The 19,550-nt window shown below is 31.9% G+C and overlaps 1 protein-coding gene across 1 annotated transcript in view; it reads left to right on the top strand.

Annotated features, from left to right (window-relative positions):
- Positions 1–15,984, top strand: part of LOC150109335 (high affinity cationic amino acid transporter 1-like) — a 123,351-nt gene extending 107,367 nt beyond the window's left edge. The window contains exons 13-15 of the mRNA XM_090402136.1: positions 4,079–4,245; positions 13,689–13,797; positions 15,554–15,984. Coding sequence (XP_090258262.1) covers positions 4,079–4,245; positions 13,689–13,797; positions 15,554–15,705 — 428 coding nt within the window. The 3' untranslated portion in view covers positions 15,706–15,984. The remainder of the gene's footprint in view (positions 1–4,078; positions 4,246–13,688; positions 13,798–15,553) is intronic.
- Positions 15,985–19,550: the final 3,566 nt, after the last annotated feature.

Below are 19,550 nucleotides of genomic sequence, written 5' to 3' on the forward strand. Positions count from 1 at the left end.
ATGAAACATTTATTTAAAAAAAAAATTTTTTTTTTATGTTGGGTCCATACACAGGAGGTTGGTTGGTCAATCTATAGTACATCGGTACCGTGTATGGGTAGTGGGTTGGGAAAGGAGAAACTTGTTTACCTTTGATTTAAATGACTGTAAGTTGTATTCCTTGGGAAACACAGCAGGTGGGAGACTGTTCCACAATGCAGCAGTTGCAGGGATGAAGGAAGAGGAAAAGAAACTTGTTCTGTTTGTTTCTAGGTGTACTGTGAAGGGATGTTGTGCAGCAGCTGCAAGTGTTCCAATGAGCTTAGTACTGAGCAGGGGGAATTATTGATGTTATTTCGGATGAGCATTTCCCATGGAAATATTTGTAGAATATACTTACTGCAGAAACCAAACGTCTGTGTGAAAGTGAGGGAAGAGAGTTGGTAAGGGATGAATCATTGATAAGTCTAATTTCCCTCCTCTGTATTGAGTCGAGCATTTTGAGAGAGCTTTTAGGGGTCCCACCTCATATGGGAACATGGAAGTTAAAAGGATAAAGAGATATGTTCTTTCTTGTGGTTATATCAGTTGCTTTAATATCATTGTTGCTCTAGGTGTTTATCAGAACTTTTCATCCTTCCCCTCATAACAGCATTCCTCCATGGCTGGAGGAATGCTGTTATGAGGGGAAGGATGAAAAGTTTATCTGTCTACCTTCAATTGTTTAATGCACACAGAGCAGCCCAGTCTGATTTCTTGCCATCTATACTAATTGGTTCAAGATCAGAGATCTGTCTTGACTGTGTTTCCTGATTTTCCTATCTTCAAGCAGATCCCACTCAATTGCAGTAATTATATAGCAGAGTTGCATGTCATTTAACTTGCACTTGTGCATATAAAAGAAAACCCACTACTAAAAGTGTGTAATTTACACAGACTCTTTGAGTTCTTTACAGGGTATTTCCTCTCCTATATATAATCCACATCCAGTCCTTTATGAGGTGTTACAGCTGTTGTACAAAATGAAGATCCTTAATTTTGATGTTCAGTTGTGCTGGATTGGAACCCAGTCACATTGGAATTAAGGGAAATGAGAGTGCAGATGCAGCTGTTAGATCTGCTTGTACTTTATCCACATACTGTTTGACAGTCCTGTATACAAGTGTTTTATAAGATTAAAGCTAATTGCTCAGTGGTGGTTATCATGGCAGGAAGCACTGACAAATTGCATGATTTTAAGCCTGATATTAATCATAAGTAATCTGTTCAGTATAGAAACAGAAGAGAAGAAGTCATTCTTGCTAGGCTCTGCATAGGTCACACTCATTTTATGCATTTTTATTTACTGAATGCTGATGACATATGTGTGTGTGAAAAATGCAACACATATCTTATAATTTGGCATGTTCTGGTGGCGTGTTAGCACACTTTACATGAAAGAGAGAGGAATGAAATTTTTACTTATCTGGCCAAGCAATATACATTTCTGAGAGATGTTAACAGACTCAGACAAATTGCATGATGTTTTTAACTTTTTATAAAGAATTAATTTATATAAACACATTTGATTATAAATGTTTATATTAGATACTGCATTGCTTAATTTTTTGCACATATTATTCACTAATTTATCCCTTTATGACTATTTATTAATACCTTGTATACTGCTGTAAACTTTTCTATGGCACAGTATAACCTTTGCTGTCCTTGCACCAATAAACCTGAAATTAACCAACCAATCTAAAGGCATACACAAAATCTGATATCCTTTCCAGGCTGATACAATATTGTTATGCAGTTAATGAGTTTCTTTACCTGCTAATGGCCACAGTTTTTTTTTTTTTTTCATTGCAAAGAACCAAAAAATCATCCAGTATGGAATTTCTCACTTTTTTTTTTCTATTAACAACAAAATTCCATGATAAAAGGGCTAGAAATATAAAAATATAATATTTTTAATCTAATAGGTTTTATCTAAAATTAGAGCTGCTGTGCATACTGTAAGAAGCTACAGTTTTTTTTTATTTCAGTAACACTGGCTCTAAGATGCAGTTCTGAATGTGTGGTAATCCAGTTAAGTATTTTGAGTGCAAAAGTATTATCACGTCTCATAATGGAAATAATTGGCTTATGCTTCTTATTCTTGTTATCACACCTCGTTGTATGCTTCACACCATATGTTTAACAAGAGTAAAAGCACAAATAATAGCTAAACTGTCACTTCAGTGGTATTATACAGCAGTAAATAATCAGAAAGGCTATTTCTCATTTATTAATTCTGATGTGTCATTTTTTTTTTTCTCTCCACAAAAAACATTGCTTTTTTTTTTTGTTTTTCTGCCTACATAAGAAAGTTGGATGCGATTTTATATACTCCTGGGTGAGCCAGTAAAGGGAGCAAAAGCAGCTCCTTTGGAGAAATTGCACAGATTCTTTTATTTTGTGGCAGGTTTAAAGTTGCTCTTAAGGTTCTATTTCTAAAGCAATCTGCTTTTTTTTTTTTTTTTTTTTTTTTTTTTATGGAATGGCTATTACCCTGTTGTAGTAATCTTATTTTTAAAGGTATTCTTGTTGAGAATTTTTCTGATTGTTTTTGTAGCCATTGTAAGAGTTTTGCCAGTTATCTGTAATCAGCCAATTACATTCATTATTTAAAACTGACTCATCCAAGAAAATTATTTCTCTATTTTTGATGGTGCTGACACCTAATTTTTGTGTTGGATGGTGGTAAGAATCTATGTATATATACTTAGGACAGATAATGAAGGACATAGCTAGCCAGAGAGAGAGAGAAGACACTTGACAGTTGTATCGAAAATGGATGTCCATTCTGGTTTTCAATTTCAGTCATGAATTGTATGTGTTTGTATTACTTGTTCATGTGGTTGAGGAACATGAACACAAGGCAACCAAATAACATATTAACATATCTGAGTCAAACTTTGGGTTTTAAAGTAACAGAATCTAGAGTGCATTGCTCAAAAAATTCATAGTAGGCAGAAATTTGTCCTGAAAAAGAAGAATGATGTAAGTAAATGGAATATTTGGAGAAAACAGTACCTTTTATTTTTTCATAACTGGTTTTATTTTTTTGAGTTTGTGCCAACTGTCATTAACCAAATATTATATTTCCCTATACTGCCTTTATTTGTAGAATAAAATAATTTTAGCATATTATTATTATTATTTGACACCTCCAGGGAGTTCAAAGACTCATCGAGGGAGGGCACCTGCTCTACAACTCCGTCTCCACCATTCAATCACCAACTGACTGCAACTACACCAATGCCATCGACCGCCGACCACCACTGGTATTTACACAGACAATCACAAACATCCATGCCCACGGCAGGATTCGAACTCGCAGCCTTTTGGCTGGAGAGCTGATACACTATCCACTTGGCCAATCAGGCCAGCTATATGGTAAACTAAAGTGAAGGAAAACAATTTTCTTACAATATTGCACCCAACCAAATTCTGTTGCAGCTTACAAGTGACATGAACAATTAGTAAATCATTTCTAAAGGATGAATTTTTTTATTTGGAGGCAGTTAGTATAATGCAATAGAGAGAGAGAGAGAGAGAGCCATGAGAAATGAGTTTATGTGCATTACGATGCAAATTAAATTAGATAGTGAAGACAAGTCTGATGTCATAAAAGCCTGATGATAATGATAACAGATTATAGCAACCAAGCTATTTTATTTCAGAGTAGTCTGTAGATTTATTTGAAATAAAATAACTTGCTTACTATAATAATGTAATTGTTTATTAAAATACATTGGCCTTTCAAGGGCCTGTTTTTATGAACAAAATTTATCATTAATTTAAAAAAGAACAGATTATATAACTTGATATAATTAGTTACTCATAGCAGATGGTATTTTTGCCTATAGAACCAGATGTGCCCTTAGATTAGCCACTTAGCTCAGAGTTTCAGAAATTATTTTGTTACAAATTAATTACATGATAGCATCGAACATTCAGCTTTTTCTTTCTCTCAAGAAGAATTTTTTTTATAGAATAAAATTTACTTTGCCATACCTTTAAAATATATGTAATGATATAAAAATTTAATTGTTGATGTTATTGTTTTTAGGTGTTACTACTGTGGTGCTTGACTTGGTTTTGGTACTTTTCCAAAAGGCATTAACTAATATGAATGTTCTTGTTGTAGCTAGCATTGTTATATTGTTTCTGATACTGGTCACATTTTTGGTATTACTTTCAAGGCAACCAGTTAATGCAAAGAAGATAGCATTCAAGGTATTGTTACATATAAAATTTTGCACAAGTTTAGTATCTAAGTTCAACAATTTTGTTAAATCTAGAAAATTAGATTTTAAAAAGTAATAATCAAGTTAAATGTAGAGTACTGAACTTCATAAAATACTTCAGTAGTCATTAATTACCGAAAATTGATTAATTACATGTTTCTATTTTGCTCAATGTTTTGAAAATGGCATAAACCCATTTTCATATCATGTCTCTTGCTAAGGATATTATTATCTATTATATATTTTTGTTTTCACATTTTCCATGCAGTTAGCAGACTCATCATGGGAGGTTGATTCAGCTGACAACATATTTATTATACTGAACCTTAAAATCCTTAACACTCCCTATATTAACATGTTCTGATAATTTATTATTATTACGCCCTCCATGGAGTTGGCAGACTTGTCGTGGGATCATAATGTGTTCCATTCACTCGCAATTCTCTATTTAAAAAAAAAATCTGCTCCTCACACCCTTACACAACTTCCAGGGATAGCTCCTCTTACTCTCCAATATAATCAAAGAAATTAATTGTTTCAAATCAACACCCTCCTGAGGGTACATATCAGGAATTTGGTGATGAATCAACACAATTTAAAACTTCTGTTTAGTGTTCTTTCATCTCTCCTAATTCAGTTGATGTAGGGAGTCCTTTTGTTACTTTTTTTATCACACCAAAATTACATAACATCATATATAAATCATTGAATAAAAATTAAATGCAAGTATTTATTTGTATAACTAATGTCATAATTTCTAACCAATTAAAATTTATAAAAAAATCAATACAGGTAAATCCAACTTACAAATGTGTTCCTTGATATGTGTAAGTTGAATGTTCATAAGATGTATTTACTTCATAAGGTATGTTGTTAAAATTTATTAATGTTTCTGAAATAAATTAGCATCATACAAAGATGTAAAAGTGCATGATTTGAAAATAATTAAGTTAATTATAAATAAAAATCCAATGTGTATTGTTTTTAACAAACATGCATACTTTAGGTACTACTGTGCAGAACTGGACCTAAATTATCATTTCCAATAATGCTAGAATTCTTCTCAATGCTCTTGAGGAAAATATTAAGAGAGCCACACAGAACACTTTTTTTTTTCTTTTCATTTCTTTGTACCCTTGTTTGCAGCAGACCATCTCTCAATTAAACACATTTGCCAACTGTAGAACTTCTTTCAGCATTTGGTTTATTATCCTGTAATGTGCCTTTAAGTACTTTTAAATCAAGTTAAGGTCACTTTAAAGCCACCTTAACTTGATTTAAAGAATATTCAAGAAGTTTTTTGACTGTTAAAACCTTTGGAAGAGGGTCCATACTATTTTTTTTTTCTTTATCTGCCTCTCTGAGTTCCAGAATCATTTCAATTAGTCCATTTGTCAGTTCAGCTGAATAAGAAATGAGAATCGGTTAACTTGTACATCTGAAGTATTCATTTCCTAGTCTAACCTTAGTCCTGTTTTTACAACTTCCTGGATTATTTTCTATTTAACTCCTTCAGAATTGTGTAAACCAGAAACAAATTTTGGGCACACTTTTCTCTAGTAGTTCATTGTTGGCTTATTTCTTTCCATCCATGATCAATGTGTTTGACTATTTCTAATTTATTTTATCCTTTCCAAAAGTTTTTCAAGGGTTACAGTCACTGGTAGCTACTATAGCTGGGTTATTGTGTGACGTAAATAAAAGCATTTAAAGGTTGAAATTATCATTTGATTATTGATCATTGAGCTCCCTGCAGACAGCAATGTGATGATCTTTCTGGTCACTGTTCAGCACTCTTGGCACAAATTTTGCAGTGATGCATCTCTTGTTCAAAACATCCAACCAAAAATGTATTGACCATCCCACAACAGTTTTACAATCTCACAAACATCATCATGAATAGTTTGCTTGCAATCTGCAAGATAGCCTTGTGCACTTTTGTGATATTTTCCAGTGTTGTGCTTATCAACAGTCATCCAGAATGCTCATCATCACCAACAGACATTCATTTTTTGTATTACAAAACTTTGCTTTCTCTCATAGCATTATCACCAAATGCTTCCTTTTAAGCATGCAGTGGGTTCCAGCAGCTGTTTTTTTGATGCAGATTCTTTGCTCCTTAAAATCTGCCATTTCATTTGGAGGAGAAAATCACTGAACCACTAAGACATGACATTACAATAATGCACAAACTTAAGAATGCAGCTTTTTACCAGCTGTTGGCATACTGTTCACATGGAGTACTGCTTGTCCTTTATAGCAGCAAAAAGGCTGTACTATAAATGGTTTGTGCACACTCTTCAAATTCTCCAAATTTTTGGGTTGCACCTCACATTCCCACCAAGTAGCAAATTTTAAATACGGAAACTTTTGGTGACAGTTGTTTTCCAACCACCTCTGACATAACAGTTGTGATAAACTTCCTTATCCAGACTTAGAAATTGTGTTAATAGGAACTTTAGTATTTTCATGTACTTTATAAAAAAAAATTATAAATAAATAAATAAACTGTTATATAAAACTTTTATATAATATATGAACACAGGAAATGATAATATTTTATTTAGAAATATTTCAGCTTGAAACTACCAAGCTGTTATCAGTGTAGGAACAGTTGAATAAAGTATAATGCTAACAATGGATTATTTCAAAAGATAATAATGCCACATGATCATATGATATGACTACATTGAGATGCAAATACACATACCAGCCAATGAATTAGAAACTTTTATTTAATACCATGTTGGACCTCCATTAGCAACTGCCAGTACCAATCCTCTTCAATTCCCTATATAGCTCGGTGAGATATGGGTTGGGAACAGCCTTCGTTAAATGCTTTGGTCAGTTGTTGCACACAGAAAGTTCTTTTAGTCCATACTCCTTCTCGGATGACAACAATCTTGTTCCTGACAGACTGTCTTAGAACCACAGTTATGCTTCTTAGACAAACAATGTGGATTATTTTTCCTCAGATTAAACACCCAGAATATCCCACCTTTTGAGAAAGCAGTTAGCTCTGCTGTTTTCCAAATCATTGCTCCAGCCTGACAGGCACTCACAATAAGCTCTTTATCCAACTCTGAAAGATTCTTTTTTTCTCCCTTTGTGATCAACACTATTGATGATTACTGATAACAGCATTCTTAAATAGTTGCCTAGAACACTAGTGATGCATGTGCCCAAGTATTTTGCATAAATGATGCTTACATACATCTGCGTGAAAATTTCTAATTCAGTGGCTGATATTTTTTATTTTTTTTTATGTAATTACCACTCATGAAAGGTTATTACTAAACCTATAGTACATTTGTACCATGGGTTAGCTAAGGATTTTTTTCCCATTTTTTTAATTTTTTTTAAAAATTTTTTTATTTATTTTTACATGGTCCAGAAACCCTGCTCTAGAGACAAACAAAAAACTTTTTCAGCCCTCCAATAAGCTGGACAGTGATCTCACACCGGGCGATGAAATTCATCTTTCACTTAAAGACAATTGCAAACATCCATGCCCATGGTGGGATTTGAACCCACGACCTTCTGTGTGTGTGATTGATAATAATAATAAAACAATTCATAGTAAAGTTTTATACATGCATAACTATTATTATTATTACGTGACACCTTCAAGAAGTCCAAGGACTCATCGTGGGAGGGCACACTACTACTTAATTCTTCAACTATGACACTAATAATGCATGGAAAATTTACCTCGTTCTTCACACAACAGTAATTTGTTCTGTGGTGTTGTTTTTGCAAGCACCTGTATGTGGGATTGATATTAGATTAAAGAAAAAAAAAACCTTAATCATATAGTTGAACATAATGATTACTTTATCAGTTTTAAGATATTCACAATTTTAGCATTACTATTATTCTGGCTATGCTGCATGATTCAGAATGCCTTATCAGTAGATTGAATTCCAAATGACTGAATAGAGCTCTCATAGTACCTGTCTATAAAACGTTAAGTAAAACAATATGAAAATTGCTGAAGAATTTCCTGTTTAGTGTGCTCAGTTATTATTATGAAAAGAAATTTAGGAAAGAAGCTGAATTCAGGACAAATACAGTTAGTCAGGATTAGATTTTCACTTTGCCATCATTGAGAAATCATGGGAATATTAATACAGTTCCATATTAAAGTTTTGTGCATCTGAAAAAGGTGTATATATATGTGTGTGTGTGTGTATATATATATTTATATATATATAAATATATATATTATTATATATATATATATATATTTCATATGTATATATATATTTATATATATATATATATATGAAAAAAATATAGATTTAATGACTATAAAACCGAGATAACATATAAAGATTTTAATGATAAATACTACTAGTTTCGGCATATAGCAGCCTTCTTCAGGTATTTATAAAGGAATACTAATAAACATTGAATTATCTAAACAAACTGGAAATTACAGGTACAAATTGCCTCACATAATCAATACATAAAAACGTATTTTTTCAAGTTGTTCCAACTGGCGTGCCATTGTTTATTGCAATTGTGCGTGCAGGTTCACGTGAACGCCAATATTGAATAACTGCAGCATGGCTATCTGGGATGTTATAACTTAAATTGTTGTTTAAGTGGACCGGGTTCAGCAGGATTTCCCTTGATTCTACAATTTTCCTCTCAAACTCATCATCACAGCGAAAGATATTTTCTGATCTATTCCAGCAAACGGAGTGGCTTTGTTGGTCATCATTAGGATTATTTGAAAAAAGAACATGACTGGATAACGCAGTTGCATGAGATCTTTTATAAGAGATGTCTCTCTTATGCTCTATCCGTTGTTCAATAGATTTGTTTGTTTGTCCAAAGTATGGGATATTGCAATCGCACCACAATTTATATACTCCAGGGTACTTAAGGTTGTGATGAGTAGGTTTTGGATGGCTGATTAGAGAATGGATTTTAGGAAGTGTGGTGAAGAAGGTCCTGATATTATATTTTTTAAGGACTTTAGCTATTTTTTTGGAGACTGTGCTAATGTATGGAATGGAGATGCTACCTTTAAAATTAATAGTCTCTGTTGTGCACTGCCTAGGAGGATCCAGAAGAAATTTCTTAATTGTTTTTTCAGAGTATCCATTTTGTTTAAAAATAAGAGTGAGGTGATTCATTTCTTTTTGTAGTTCATCTTGATCATTTAAGAGAGAACGTGCTCTGTGTCCTAAGGTAGATATAGTTCCAAGTTTTTGTGGTGGAAAATGATGAGAAAGATTATGCAGATATCTATTGGTATGCGTAGGTTTTCTGTACATAGAGATTTTTAATCTTTCAGAGCATCGTGTAAGCATAACATCCAAGAAAGGTAAGGCGTTATTATTTTCTAGATCAGCAGTAAATTTTATATTAGGATGTTGGAAGTTTAGATGACGAAGAAAATCTGTGAGAGATGTGTGCCCGTGATTCCAAATAATGAATATATCATCAACATATCTTTTCCAAACTTTTGGTTTAAATGAGAAGGAAGATATGACTTTCTTTTCAGAATCTTCAAGGAAGATGTTAGCTAGCACTGGGGACAAAGGATTGCCCATTGCCAGGCCTTGTTTTTGTTTGTAAATGGAGTCCTGATATCTGAAGTAACCAGAATGAATGCAATGCTTTAATAAAGTGAACATTTTTTTGGATAATTTGTCCTGTAGTAATGTCAGTACCTCGTCCATAGGAACGAGGATAATGTTAATTATGGATAATGTTAACTTACATGATTTTATCATTAACAGTGAAGTACAAGCCACACGAATATAAAACAAGAATAAATATACTCTTATCGAGAAATTTAATAATCTAATAAGGACACAAAACAGATCTGGTCATAGTGAAGCCCATATTAATCCTGAAAAGGTAGTAGTGAACAAATCTTCTCATATGTTAACAGATGCAGAAACGGATATTCTTAGCAAAGGTCTCAATTTTATTCCCTCACCAAAATTTATCCCTAAAGAATCCCTCCTTACAAAAATAGAAAAAGCAAGTTCACTCATTCCTAATCATTTGGCGAAACTTCTTCGTATTGAATCGATTTTCATTATAAATAATGCCAAACCTCCAACAGATAATATTTCAGTGGCTGAAAGAAGAGCCCTAAAAAATCTAAAACAGAACAGTAACATTATTATTTTACCTGCAGATAAAGGCAACTCCACGGTCATCCTCAACTCCGAAGATTACCACAACAAAATGCTTCAATTACTTGGAGATAGTTCAATATATTCAATTCTTCAGGAAGATCCTACAAGAGAATTACAAAACCGTACAAACAACTTGTTAAAGACTGCGAGTGAACTTCCTCATAATGTTCGCCTCTCATTACACTCTCTACATCCTCTTATCCCACGCATCTATGGAGTTCCCAAAATTCATAAAGAAAACACCCCTCTTCGCCCAATTGTGGAAGGAATTGATTCACCTACATATAAACTTTCATAATATTTAGCAAAGTACCTCAAGTGTTTCTCCAATAAATCTTCATCTTTCATCAAAAACACCACAGATTTTGTTTCTCATATTAAAGATATTCCCATCGATGAAAATGACATTCTAGCTAGTTTTGACATTATATCTTTATTTACTAACGTTCCTACGGACGAGGTACTTACATTACTACAGGACAAATTATCCAAAAAAATGTTCACTTTATTAAAGCATTGCATTCATTCTGGTTACATCAGATATCAGGACTCCATTTACAAACAAAAACAAGGCCTGGCAATGGGCAATCCTTTGTCCCCAGTGCTAGCTAACATCTTCCTTGAAGATTTTGAAAAGAAAGCCATATCTTCCTTCTCATTTAAACCAAAAGTTTGGAAAAGATATGTTGATGATATATTCATTATTTGGAATCACGGGCACACATCTCTCACAGATTTTCTTCGTCATCTAAACATCCAACATCCTAATATAAAATTTACTGCTGATCTAGAAAATAATAACTCCTTACCTTTCTTGGATGTTATGCTTACACGATGCTCTGAAAGATTAAAAATCTCTATGTACAGAAAACCTACGCATACCAATAGATATCTGTATAATCTTTCTCATCATTTTCCACCACAAAAACTTGGAACTATATCTACCTTAGGACACAGAGCACGTTCTCTCTTAAATGATCAAGATGAACTACAAAAAGAAATGAATCATCTCACTCTTATTTTTAAACAAAATGGATACTCTGAAAAAACAATTAAGAAATTTCTTCTGGATCCTCCTAGGCAGTCTACAACAGAGACTATTAATTTTAAAGGTAGCATCTCCATTCCATACATTAGCACAGTCTCCAAAAAAATAGCTAAAGTCCTTAAAAAATATAATATCAGGACCTTCTTCACCACACTTCCTAAAATCCGTTCTCTAATCAGCCATCCAAAACCTACTCATCACAACCTTAAGTACCCTGGAGTATATAAATTGTGGTGCGATTGCAATATCCCATACTTTGGACAAACAAACAAATCTATTGAACAACGGATAGAGCATAAGAGAGACATCTCTTATAAAAGATCTCATGCAACTGCGTTATCCAGTCATGTTCTTTTTTCAAATAATCCTAATGATGACCAACAAAGCCACTCCGTTTGCTGGAATAGATCAGAAAATATCTTTCGCTGTGATGATGAGTTTGAGAGGAAAATTGTAGAATCAAGGGAAATCCTGCTGAACCCGGTCCACTTAAACAACAATTTAAGTTATAACATCCCAGATAGCCATGCTGCAGTTATTCAATATTGGCATTCACGTGAACCTGCACGCACAATTGCAATAAACAATGGCACGCCAGTTGGAACAACTTGAAAAAATACGTTTTTATGTATTGATTATGTGAGGCAATTTGTACCTGTAATTTCCAGTTTGTTTAGATAATTCAATGTTTATTAGTATTCCTTTATAAATACCTGAAGAAGGCTGCTATATGCCGAAACTAGTAGTATTTATCATTAAAATCTTTATATGTTATCTCGGTTTTATAGTCATTAAATCTATATTTTTTCAAATGTGCAACAACCGAGTAAAAGCTGATCACCACATATATATATATATATAACAAGGTTCCAAAAGAAAAGCTGTTTAAAACACTGCATGGTGTATAGGACATTATACGAAGCAATTTATAGTCTATATTTAAGTTTTAAATTAGCAATTAGAATTGAAGGAGGAACAGGATAAAGTTTTTGATGTAAAAGCAGATTATGAAGAAAAGTTGACATTAAGCCTAATATCAAAATTGGAGATTGATCTCAGCTCTTCTTTATGTAGATGATGTTATATTCTTAAATTAATCCAGTACAAGTCTGCATGATTCCTTCTTTAAATAATTGCTGTAATAGTGTTGGCAATTTGAAATCAGCAATAAATAGGCAAGAATACCGAAAAGCATTTTTCGAAAATTCTAGAGAATCTATTAGCAATATTATGCATAAAAAAAGTACATTCGTCGATTCTGCCTTAAGATACGGATAAATTAAAAATAACGTTTTATGGAATTTGCAATAAAGTAAAATGGTTGAAATAAATGAGTTTGAAAGTGTCATACTATTAGTTTTCTTGCACTTTATGGTGAAACAACCTGCCCTTTACCTGTTCCTCTTTTAGTCCTCACGTTTTACATTTGAACTGTTCACTTTGAGCTTATACTTGTCTTCAAAGTATGCACATTCATTTAGCAGTGAAAAGTGATAGTTGAAGGCTGTGTGGACTAAACAAGAACAGTTATGGATTGTGTTGTCCATCTAAGTATTTTATTTTGATTGTGACATTTAGTTTTCTCCCGATTTTTGTCTTAATGATAAAAAACATAAATGATAATAATATAGCAATTCATATACTAACAATTTGATTTGTCAAGTGACCTGTTACAGAGATGGTCAGTTTGTACTATAAACTGTATGAGCTACTGTAACATTATTACTACTACTACTCTGTGCACTAAAACTCATCAAAATTTTGCCTCCTGTAAGATATCCCATTGTCATATCCTTGGCTTTCTTGCCTTGAATGCCTGTTGCAAGTCACTCTACATTATCTAACCATTTCTTTCTAGGTCTTCCTGTTTTTCTTCTTTTAGTTGACCATTAAAAATCCTCTTTACAATATTATTCTCTTCTATTCCTTCACCATGTCCTATTCAGCTGTCTCTCTGTAATTACAAATCTAGTTCTATATAAATATTAGCTATCTCCTAATTCTTTATCTTTCATTATCATTTTTGGCTCTACAGATTTGTAATACTTTCCATTTCAGTATATTCAGTCTTTCTTCATATGATTCTCTCGTACATCTTCAGTTTGGCTTCACTTAAATATTTAGTTTACTTAAATCTTTAAGTTCTCTTTATGGTACCGTAATGATTTTATATATATATATATATATATATATATATATAATTTTTTTTTTTTTTTAAATTAGGTCCCTTTTGTTCCAGTGATACCAGCACTTAGTGCATTTATAAATGTATATTTAATGATGAAACTCCCCTCTATGACTTGGGTTCGATTTGGTGTATGGATGATTATTGGTAAGTTGAAATAAGGAATATTTTTTTATTTATTACGAGTCCAAAAAAATTAAGCATATGCATTTGTTTTAGTTTATGATTGAGATATTCTGGTAAAGTGACCATGTAAACATAGCATGCAAAATATGGAAACAAGAACGTGTACAGAATTGTTCCATAAATCATACATCATGCTTAGACACTTCTTTCATCTATTTATAACTCGCTTTACACTATATACAAACTCTTCTAGATTTATTGTTTTATGAATTACTGTTGTGTTGTCTTGATAAGTTTCAATAAGAAATTGCATTGTTATGAACAATCAATAATGGCTCTGTATGCTCTGTTTTTATATAACATGACAAGATTCAGTCTCTTGAGTTGGAAATCTCATGGTTTTCTCTCTCTCTATATATATATATTTATCTTTGAGCAACCAACTACAGATTATTACAGATCCACCAAATAGTAGAGTACTCTTATGTCTGAGTTTAGTTCCAAGAACTGCCTAAAAATTGTTCACTCCTATAGAATAATGAGCTCAAGAGATGCTGCTGAAGGATCAAAGCAAGTAATTGGGAAATGACCTCCACATAGCCTTTTAAGGAATGCAGAGAATCAACTAAAGATTTTGACCTGACAGTCTCACCTTCTTATGGTGCATTCTCATTAGTAGGTATATCCACATGGATATTTGACAGATGAAAATGGCAATTTGGAATATAGCTGATCAAATTATATTTTTACTAGCTTAAATCAGTAGATAGTAATGATACAATAAGATGTTGTCCAGCATCTTACTAGCTGGAGCAACCCCTTGTTAAACATGACCTCTGTTTTTATAATCAGGGAACAGTCAGTAACTGCAACAAACTCCACCCTCAACATTATCAGGATTCAAGATAGACATCATGAAAGTAAGATGTTAAGATATATCAACAGAAAAGAAGTGTATGGCAGAAGAATTACACAAATACTACATCAACATAATTGGCATTACTGAAGGAAGGAAGACAAAAACATAAGATTTTTTTCTAAATAACAAATACAGAATGTTATATTCATGCAGTAACGATCAGAGAAAGGAACAGTAGCTGTGGTACTCAGTGCCAAACCTGAGAATAACTTTCTTTAATGGCAGGCAAAATCAAGTAGAGTGGTATGGGCAAACAACAAAATAGGGAATTGGAAAATGAGACTTATTTGAGAGAATGATCCCACAGAAAATTCCACTAAGGAAGAAATGGAGGAATTTTTGGAGTAATTAGATGGCAGCCGACATAAAGGAAAAAGTAGGTTCTTGTTAAAAATCTAAACAGCAGAGAAAGAAATGAAATTCCAGACATATAGAAGTGTTTGGGGAAAATTAAGAGAGCAAATACAGTAATTTCATTAATTACTGTATTTGGATTTTTATTTTCTCATTGTGAACTAGAAAAGATTTAGTTGACAGAGAAAATAATGTATACTAATTAACCCAAAACTTGACCAAATTCCATTTGTTGCTTGTCTTTATCTGTATGCAACAACAGCATTTTTCTCTTACCAAAGATGACAATTCCAGTTGGTGGTTGTAGCGATGATTAAGTATTCATTTATTGTTCAAGTATTTCATTTACCAAAACAACTGAAAATCAACAGTATACTGCCATTTGTCTCCTTCAGTACTGAATTCACTGATGAATGTGCAGTTTAATAGGAATGTAATTAATGTTTATATAGTTCAACATGATATTGAATTGTAATTGGTTATTCATTCATGTTTTTAATTCAGGTTTTCTAATATATTTTGGATATGGAATTCGGCACAGTAGCGAACGTATGGTATGCACAACTGGTCTTCCATCAATAACAGAGAGTAATAATTCCGATGAAGATGAGGATGATGGTGACAATCAAATGGAAGATTCTCCTTTATTAAAATGATAAAGGCACTTTCAGTTAAAATGTAATTGAACATTCCTTTTGTATAGACATTTGGATAGCTATTTTTGTGTAGTGCTGGGACTATGCATCTTATGGAACCAAAGGAACTTAGAGCCTACGAAAATGTTTTGGGACAGAAGTTCTGATCATTTGGTAATGAAGCATCTTTGTACCAATTTAAAAGACTTCATCAAGTTTAATTTATAAGAAAATCTAATTAAATGATTAATACTAAAGTTGTAGCATATGTAAATTTTTCCTATGGTGCTCTTCAAATAACATTTTGTAATTCTAGTAATATTATCTTGTAAAAAGATAACTGTTTTTATAAATTATAAAATCTTGTGATGTCAGTTTTATACGATTTTTAACGAACTTTTTAATTAATATTTGTATATATTAAAAGGTAAACTGTAGAAAATATTTTTCTATATTTTTTCACTAAGAGAGCTGAAATATTGGTATTGGTGTATTAGAATGCTCTTAAAATGAGAGGGAAAAAAAACATTTTTCTATGTTTTTTTAGTTAAATTCTTAATTTGAACATTTTTGATTTATATTGATTGCCATCCTTCAAAAGCTGCATTCAGCAGCAACATATTTTAAATCAGTTTGCAACTGAAAGTGTTCTGATTGTAAATTAGTTATTTACAAACTTTATTACAATTACTTATATTAATCTTATGGTATGAGTGGTATATTACTGAGACCTTCTGAATGTCTTGTGAGTTTAGAAAATGTTCAGCAACAATTTTTTCCTCATTTCAAATTTATGTCTGTACTTAAAATATTTTTGTAAGGTTTTATATTTGTAGTGAAGTACATTTTTTTTTTTGTCTTCTTCCAACCATGAATTTTCAATGGGTCTCATTGATGGCATTAGATAAATCTTTTTCAATTTTAATAAGGTTCCTAGAGTATGTTTGTTTGTTTGTTTGGCCTGCTAAGCTACTCAAGAAATCCTGCACTATGGCATTTTATGGCATGATAGTTACATGACTAGTGAGAAATAACATTTCATGACATACAACCATGTTTCTGAATAGTTTTTCTTCCATTTTAAAGTTGGTACCACAGTTTCATTTAGAGATCTGTTAAATTTTGGAAAAGGTATCTCATGTTCTATTTGCTATAATGAATGAATTTTTCATTCAGAACTACAGATTAATTTTTTAACTAATTTTTAAAAATTTTGAACTTCCTTTTATTTGTAAAAAGTGTATTGGCATATCTCTGATAAACAAATATATCACTGGACAGTCACAACCTAAAATATCTTCTTTTTTTAGATCATTTTATTAAAAAAAAAATATCAGTTGATATGATTAAAACTGCCAATATTTTGAGAGGGGAAAAATTATCCAGTGAAATGTAATATATGTTAAATAAAAATAATTCACATTTAGTGCTTACTTTCCTAGCCTAACTTTCGTTTAGTGCAAATAAGGTAACTGTTAGAAATAAAATCTTAAAACTGTGCCCTAGTGCAGTTTTAAGCATGTTTGATGAATGAAGCTTAAAATCTTGCATGTTGGTATGATTTTTGTGGCCAGTAATTTTCTTAATTTGAAATATTTTTCTGGCATGTAGAGAAATGATCAGTTATTACAGGGAGATTAAATTATCATCTGGTGTGAGACTGCCACTATGCTTATTAGTGGTCTGCAGTGGCACGATAAAGATCCAAGTTTAGTCTGTAGAGAATTGTTTTTGGATTATCCCACCTGTGGTGCAAGTGTGCCATGAAAGGACTATCATCACCACCCATGAAAGTAAACCTTTCATAGTTGGGATTCATATAAATTAGTATCCATCAGAGTTAGCAAAATTTCAATAATAAAAATGATCATTAATATTATTTATACTTCCTCATGATGTGTTAACTGGTAATTAGTTTACGGAATTAACAACGCATATAAAGTATATTAAGTAAAGGTAACTTTAATAAATAACTTCTATATTTCGGCAACGTCACGTTGCCATCTTCAGGATCCAATTTCACCAGTACAGCCGCTCTGGGCTGGAAGACCATGCCTTAGATACCCGCCATAGAATTCGTTGGAAGAAAACAAAAATAATACACCGCAGCAAGTTTAAATACGAGAGGTTATTCAAGGAATCTTCAGCAGCTCTAAAAAAACGTTCCTAACCTCAACAAATTTGGGTGCATGAAACTACCCCAAATTTGGGAGACTTACATTTTGAGAACTTCAGCCCAACTGCCAAGTCAACCAAATTAGCCCACCAGAGGACACCATTAGGACTTTAGGAACAATATTAGTTTCTTGCTTTCTTCCTCATTTGCTTTTGTTAGTGCCTGCGTGCACATACCATATCTTTATGTTCCTGAAGATGGCAACGTCACGTTGCCATCTTCAGGAACATAAAGATAGAAATATAGAAGCTATTTATTAAAGTTACCTTTAATTAATATACTTTATATGCGTTGTTAATTCCGTAAAGTAATTACCAGTTATGTATGACCAACGTATAAGCCTTGCTACTAGAATCATGATGTGTTGTTTATCTAATTCTCTATCTGTTTATCTTGACCTTATAAATATGATTAGGTACTAAAAAAAAAAGTCATTTGAAAACATCCAAGGTATATTATTACTACTGTAGAACTTTGCAAGATTTAAATTCCTTTAGGATAAGAAAGTAAACATGAGTTATCCTTCCATATCTCATAGTGAAACAAAAACAAAATCTCTGAAAAGAAACAAGTTCCCAGTATCATCCTCTTATCACCTTCAGTAGTTGATAGTGATGATCAAAATGGAGTATTCTGGTTATAAATGTTACTGTCATATCTGTGATATAGAACTCCTTTTATCATTTACATTTCATTGAAATCTTTGAACAAGCAGTTATAAAATGTCTAGTAATGTCTGTAGCATTCGAAATTTTCTTCCTCTATTTAATCTGCTTTATGTTGAGTTTTCATATGTCAATGAAATCACATAAGCAATTTAGCTTTTCCTTTAATGCAAATTTTGCTTTTTTCAAGTTAAAGCATGTATAACAAGTACTTGCATATTGTATAAAACTTGAAATGCTTGCACTATTTCCAGTTGAATACTAATTTATTCCAAAATGAGTCTTTATATAGCATTTAGCTTTGGGAATTTTTTTTATTAAAATATATTTTAAAAAAACTGGACTTTTAAATATACCATTTATTAGTAAGTTTTATAGATATTACACTGATATGATTGATGATTATTTTTAAATGTAATCAATGTCTTTGAAGTGAATCAGTTTTAATGATTTACTATAGAGATAATTAGCATAGCAGGTTGAATATCCCTTCTATTGTTTTCATCAGATATGACAATAAGAGTTCAGCATTGTAATTTAAAATTCATCAGTATTAAACAAGTTAATTTGAACTCTTAAGTATAGGACACAGTTTTTGTTTATTTAAATCATCATGTAATTCATTATTTAATTAAAATTAGGCAAACTATCTCCTTGAACTATGAGAGATAGTGTCAAATTGTTATTAATTGTATAATATTTTTGTATTTTAAATCTGTAATTTCAAGTGCATTTATAGATCCATATATTTTTTATTTATTCTTCAAATTTGATTTTTTTTTTTTTTTTTTTTTTTTTTTTTTTTTTTTTTTTTTTTATTATTCTGATCTCTCTATTGCATGGTATGTAAAGAGATGAAAGCATATAATATAAATACTTAGCTATCTATCTTTTTTTTTTTTTTGAAATTTTGTAAATTTTGCTAGCTTGGATTGTAGATGGCTATGACTTCAGTCTTAATGGTATCCAGTAAATTATAATAGATAATAAATTATATTCTTGTTTTAATCCTCTACCCAAGCAAA

The sequence above is a fragment of the Typopeltis vanoorti genome, chromosome 2 (assembly GCF_054136105.1).
Source record: "Typopeltis vanoorti isolate ZY-2024b chromosome 2, IOZ_Tvanoo_1.0, whole genome shotgun sequence".
Classification (NCBI taxonomy): Eukaryota; Metazoa; Arthropoda; class Arachnida; order Uropygi; family Thelyphonidae; genus Typopeltis; species Typopeltis vanoorti.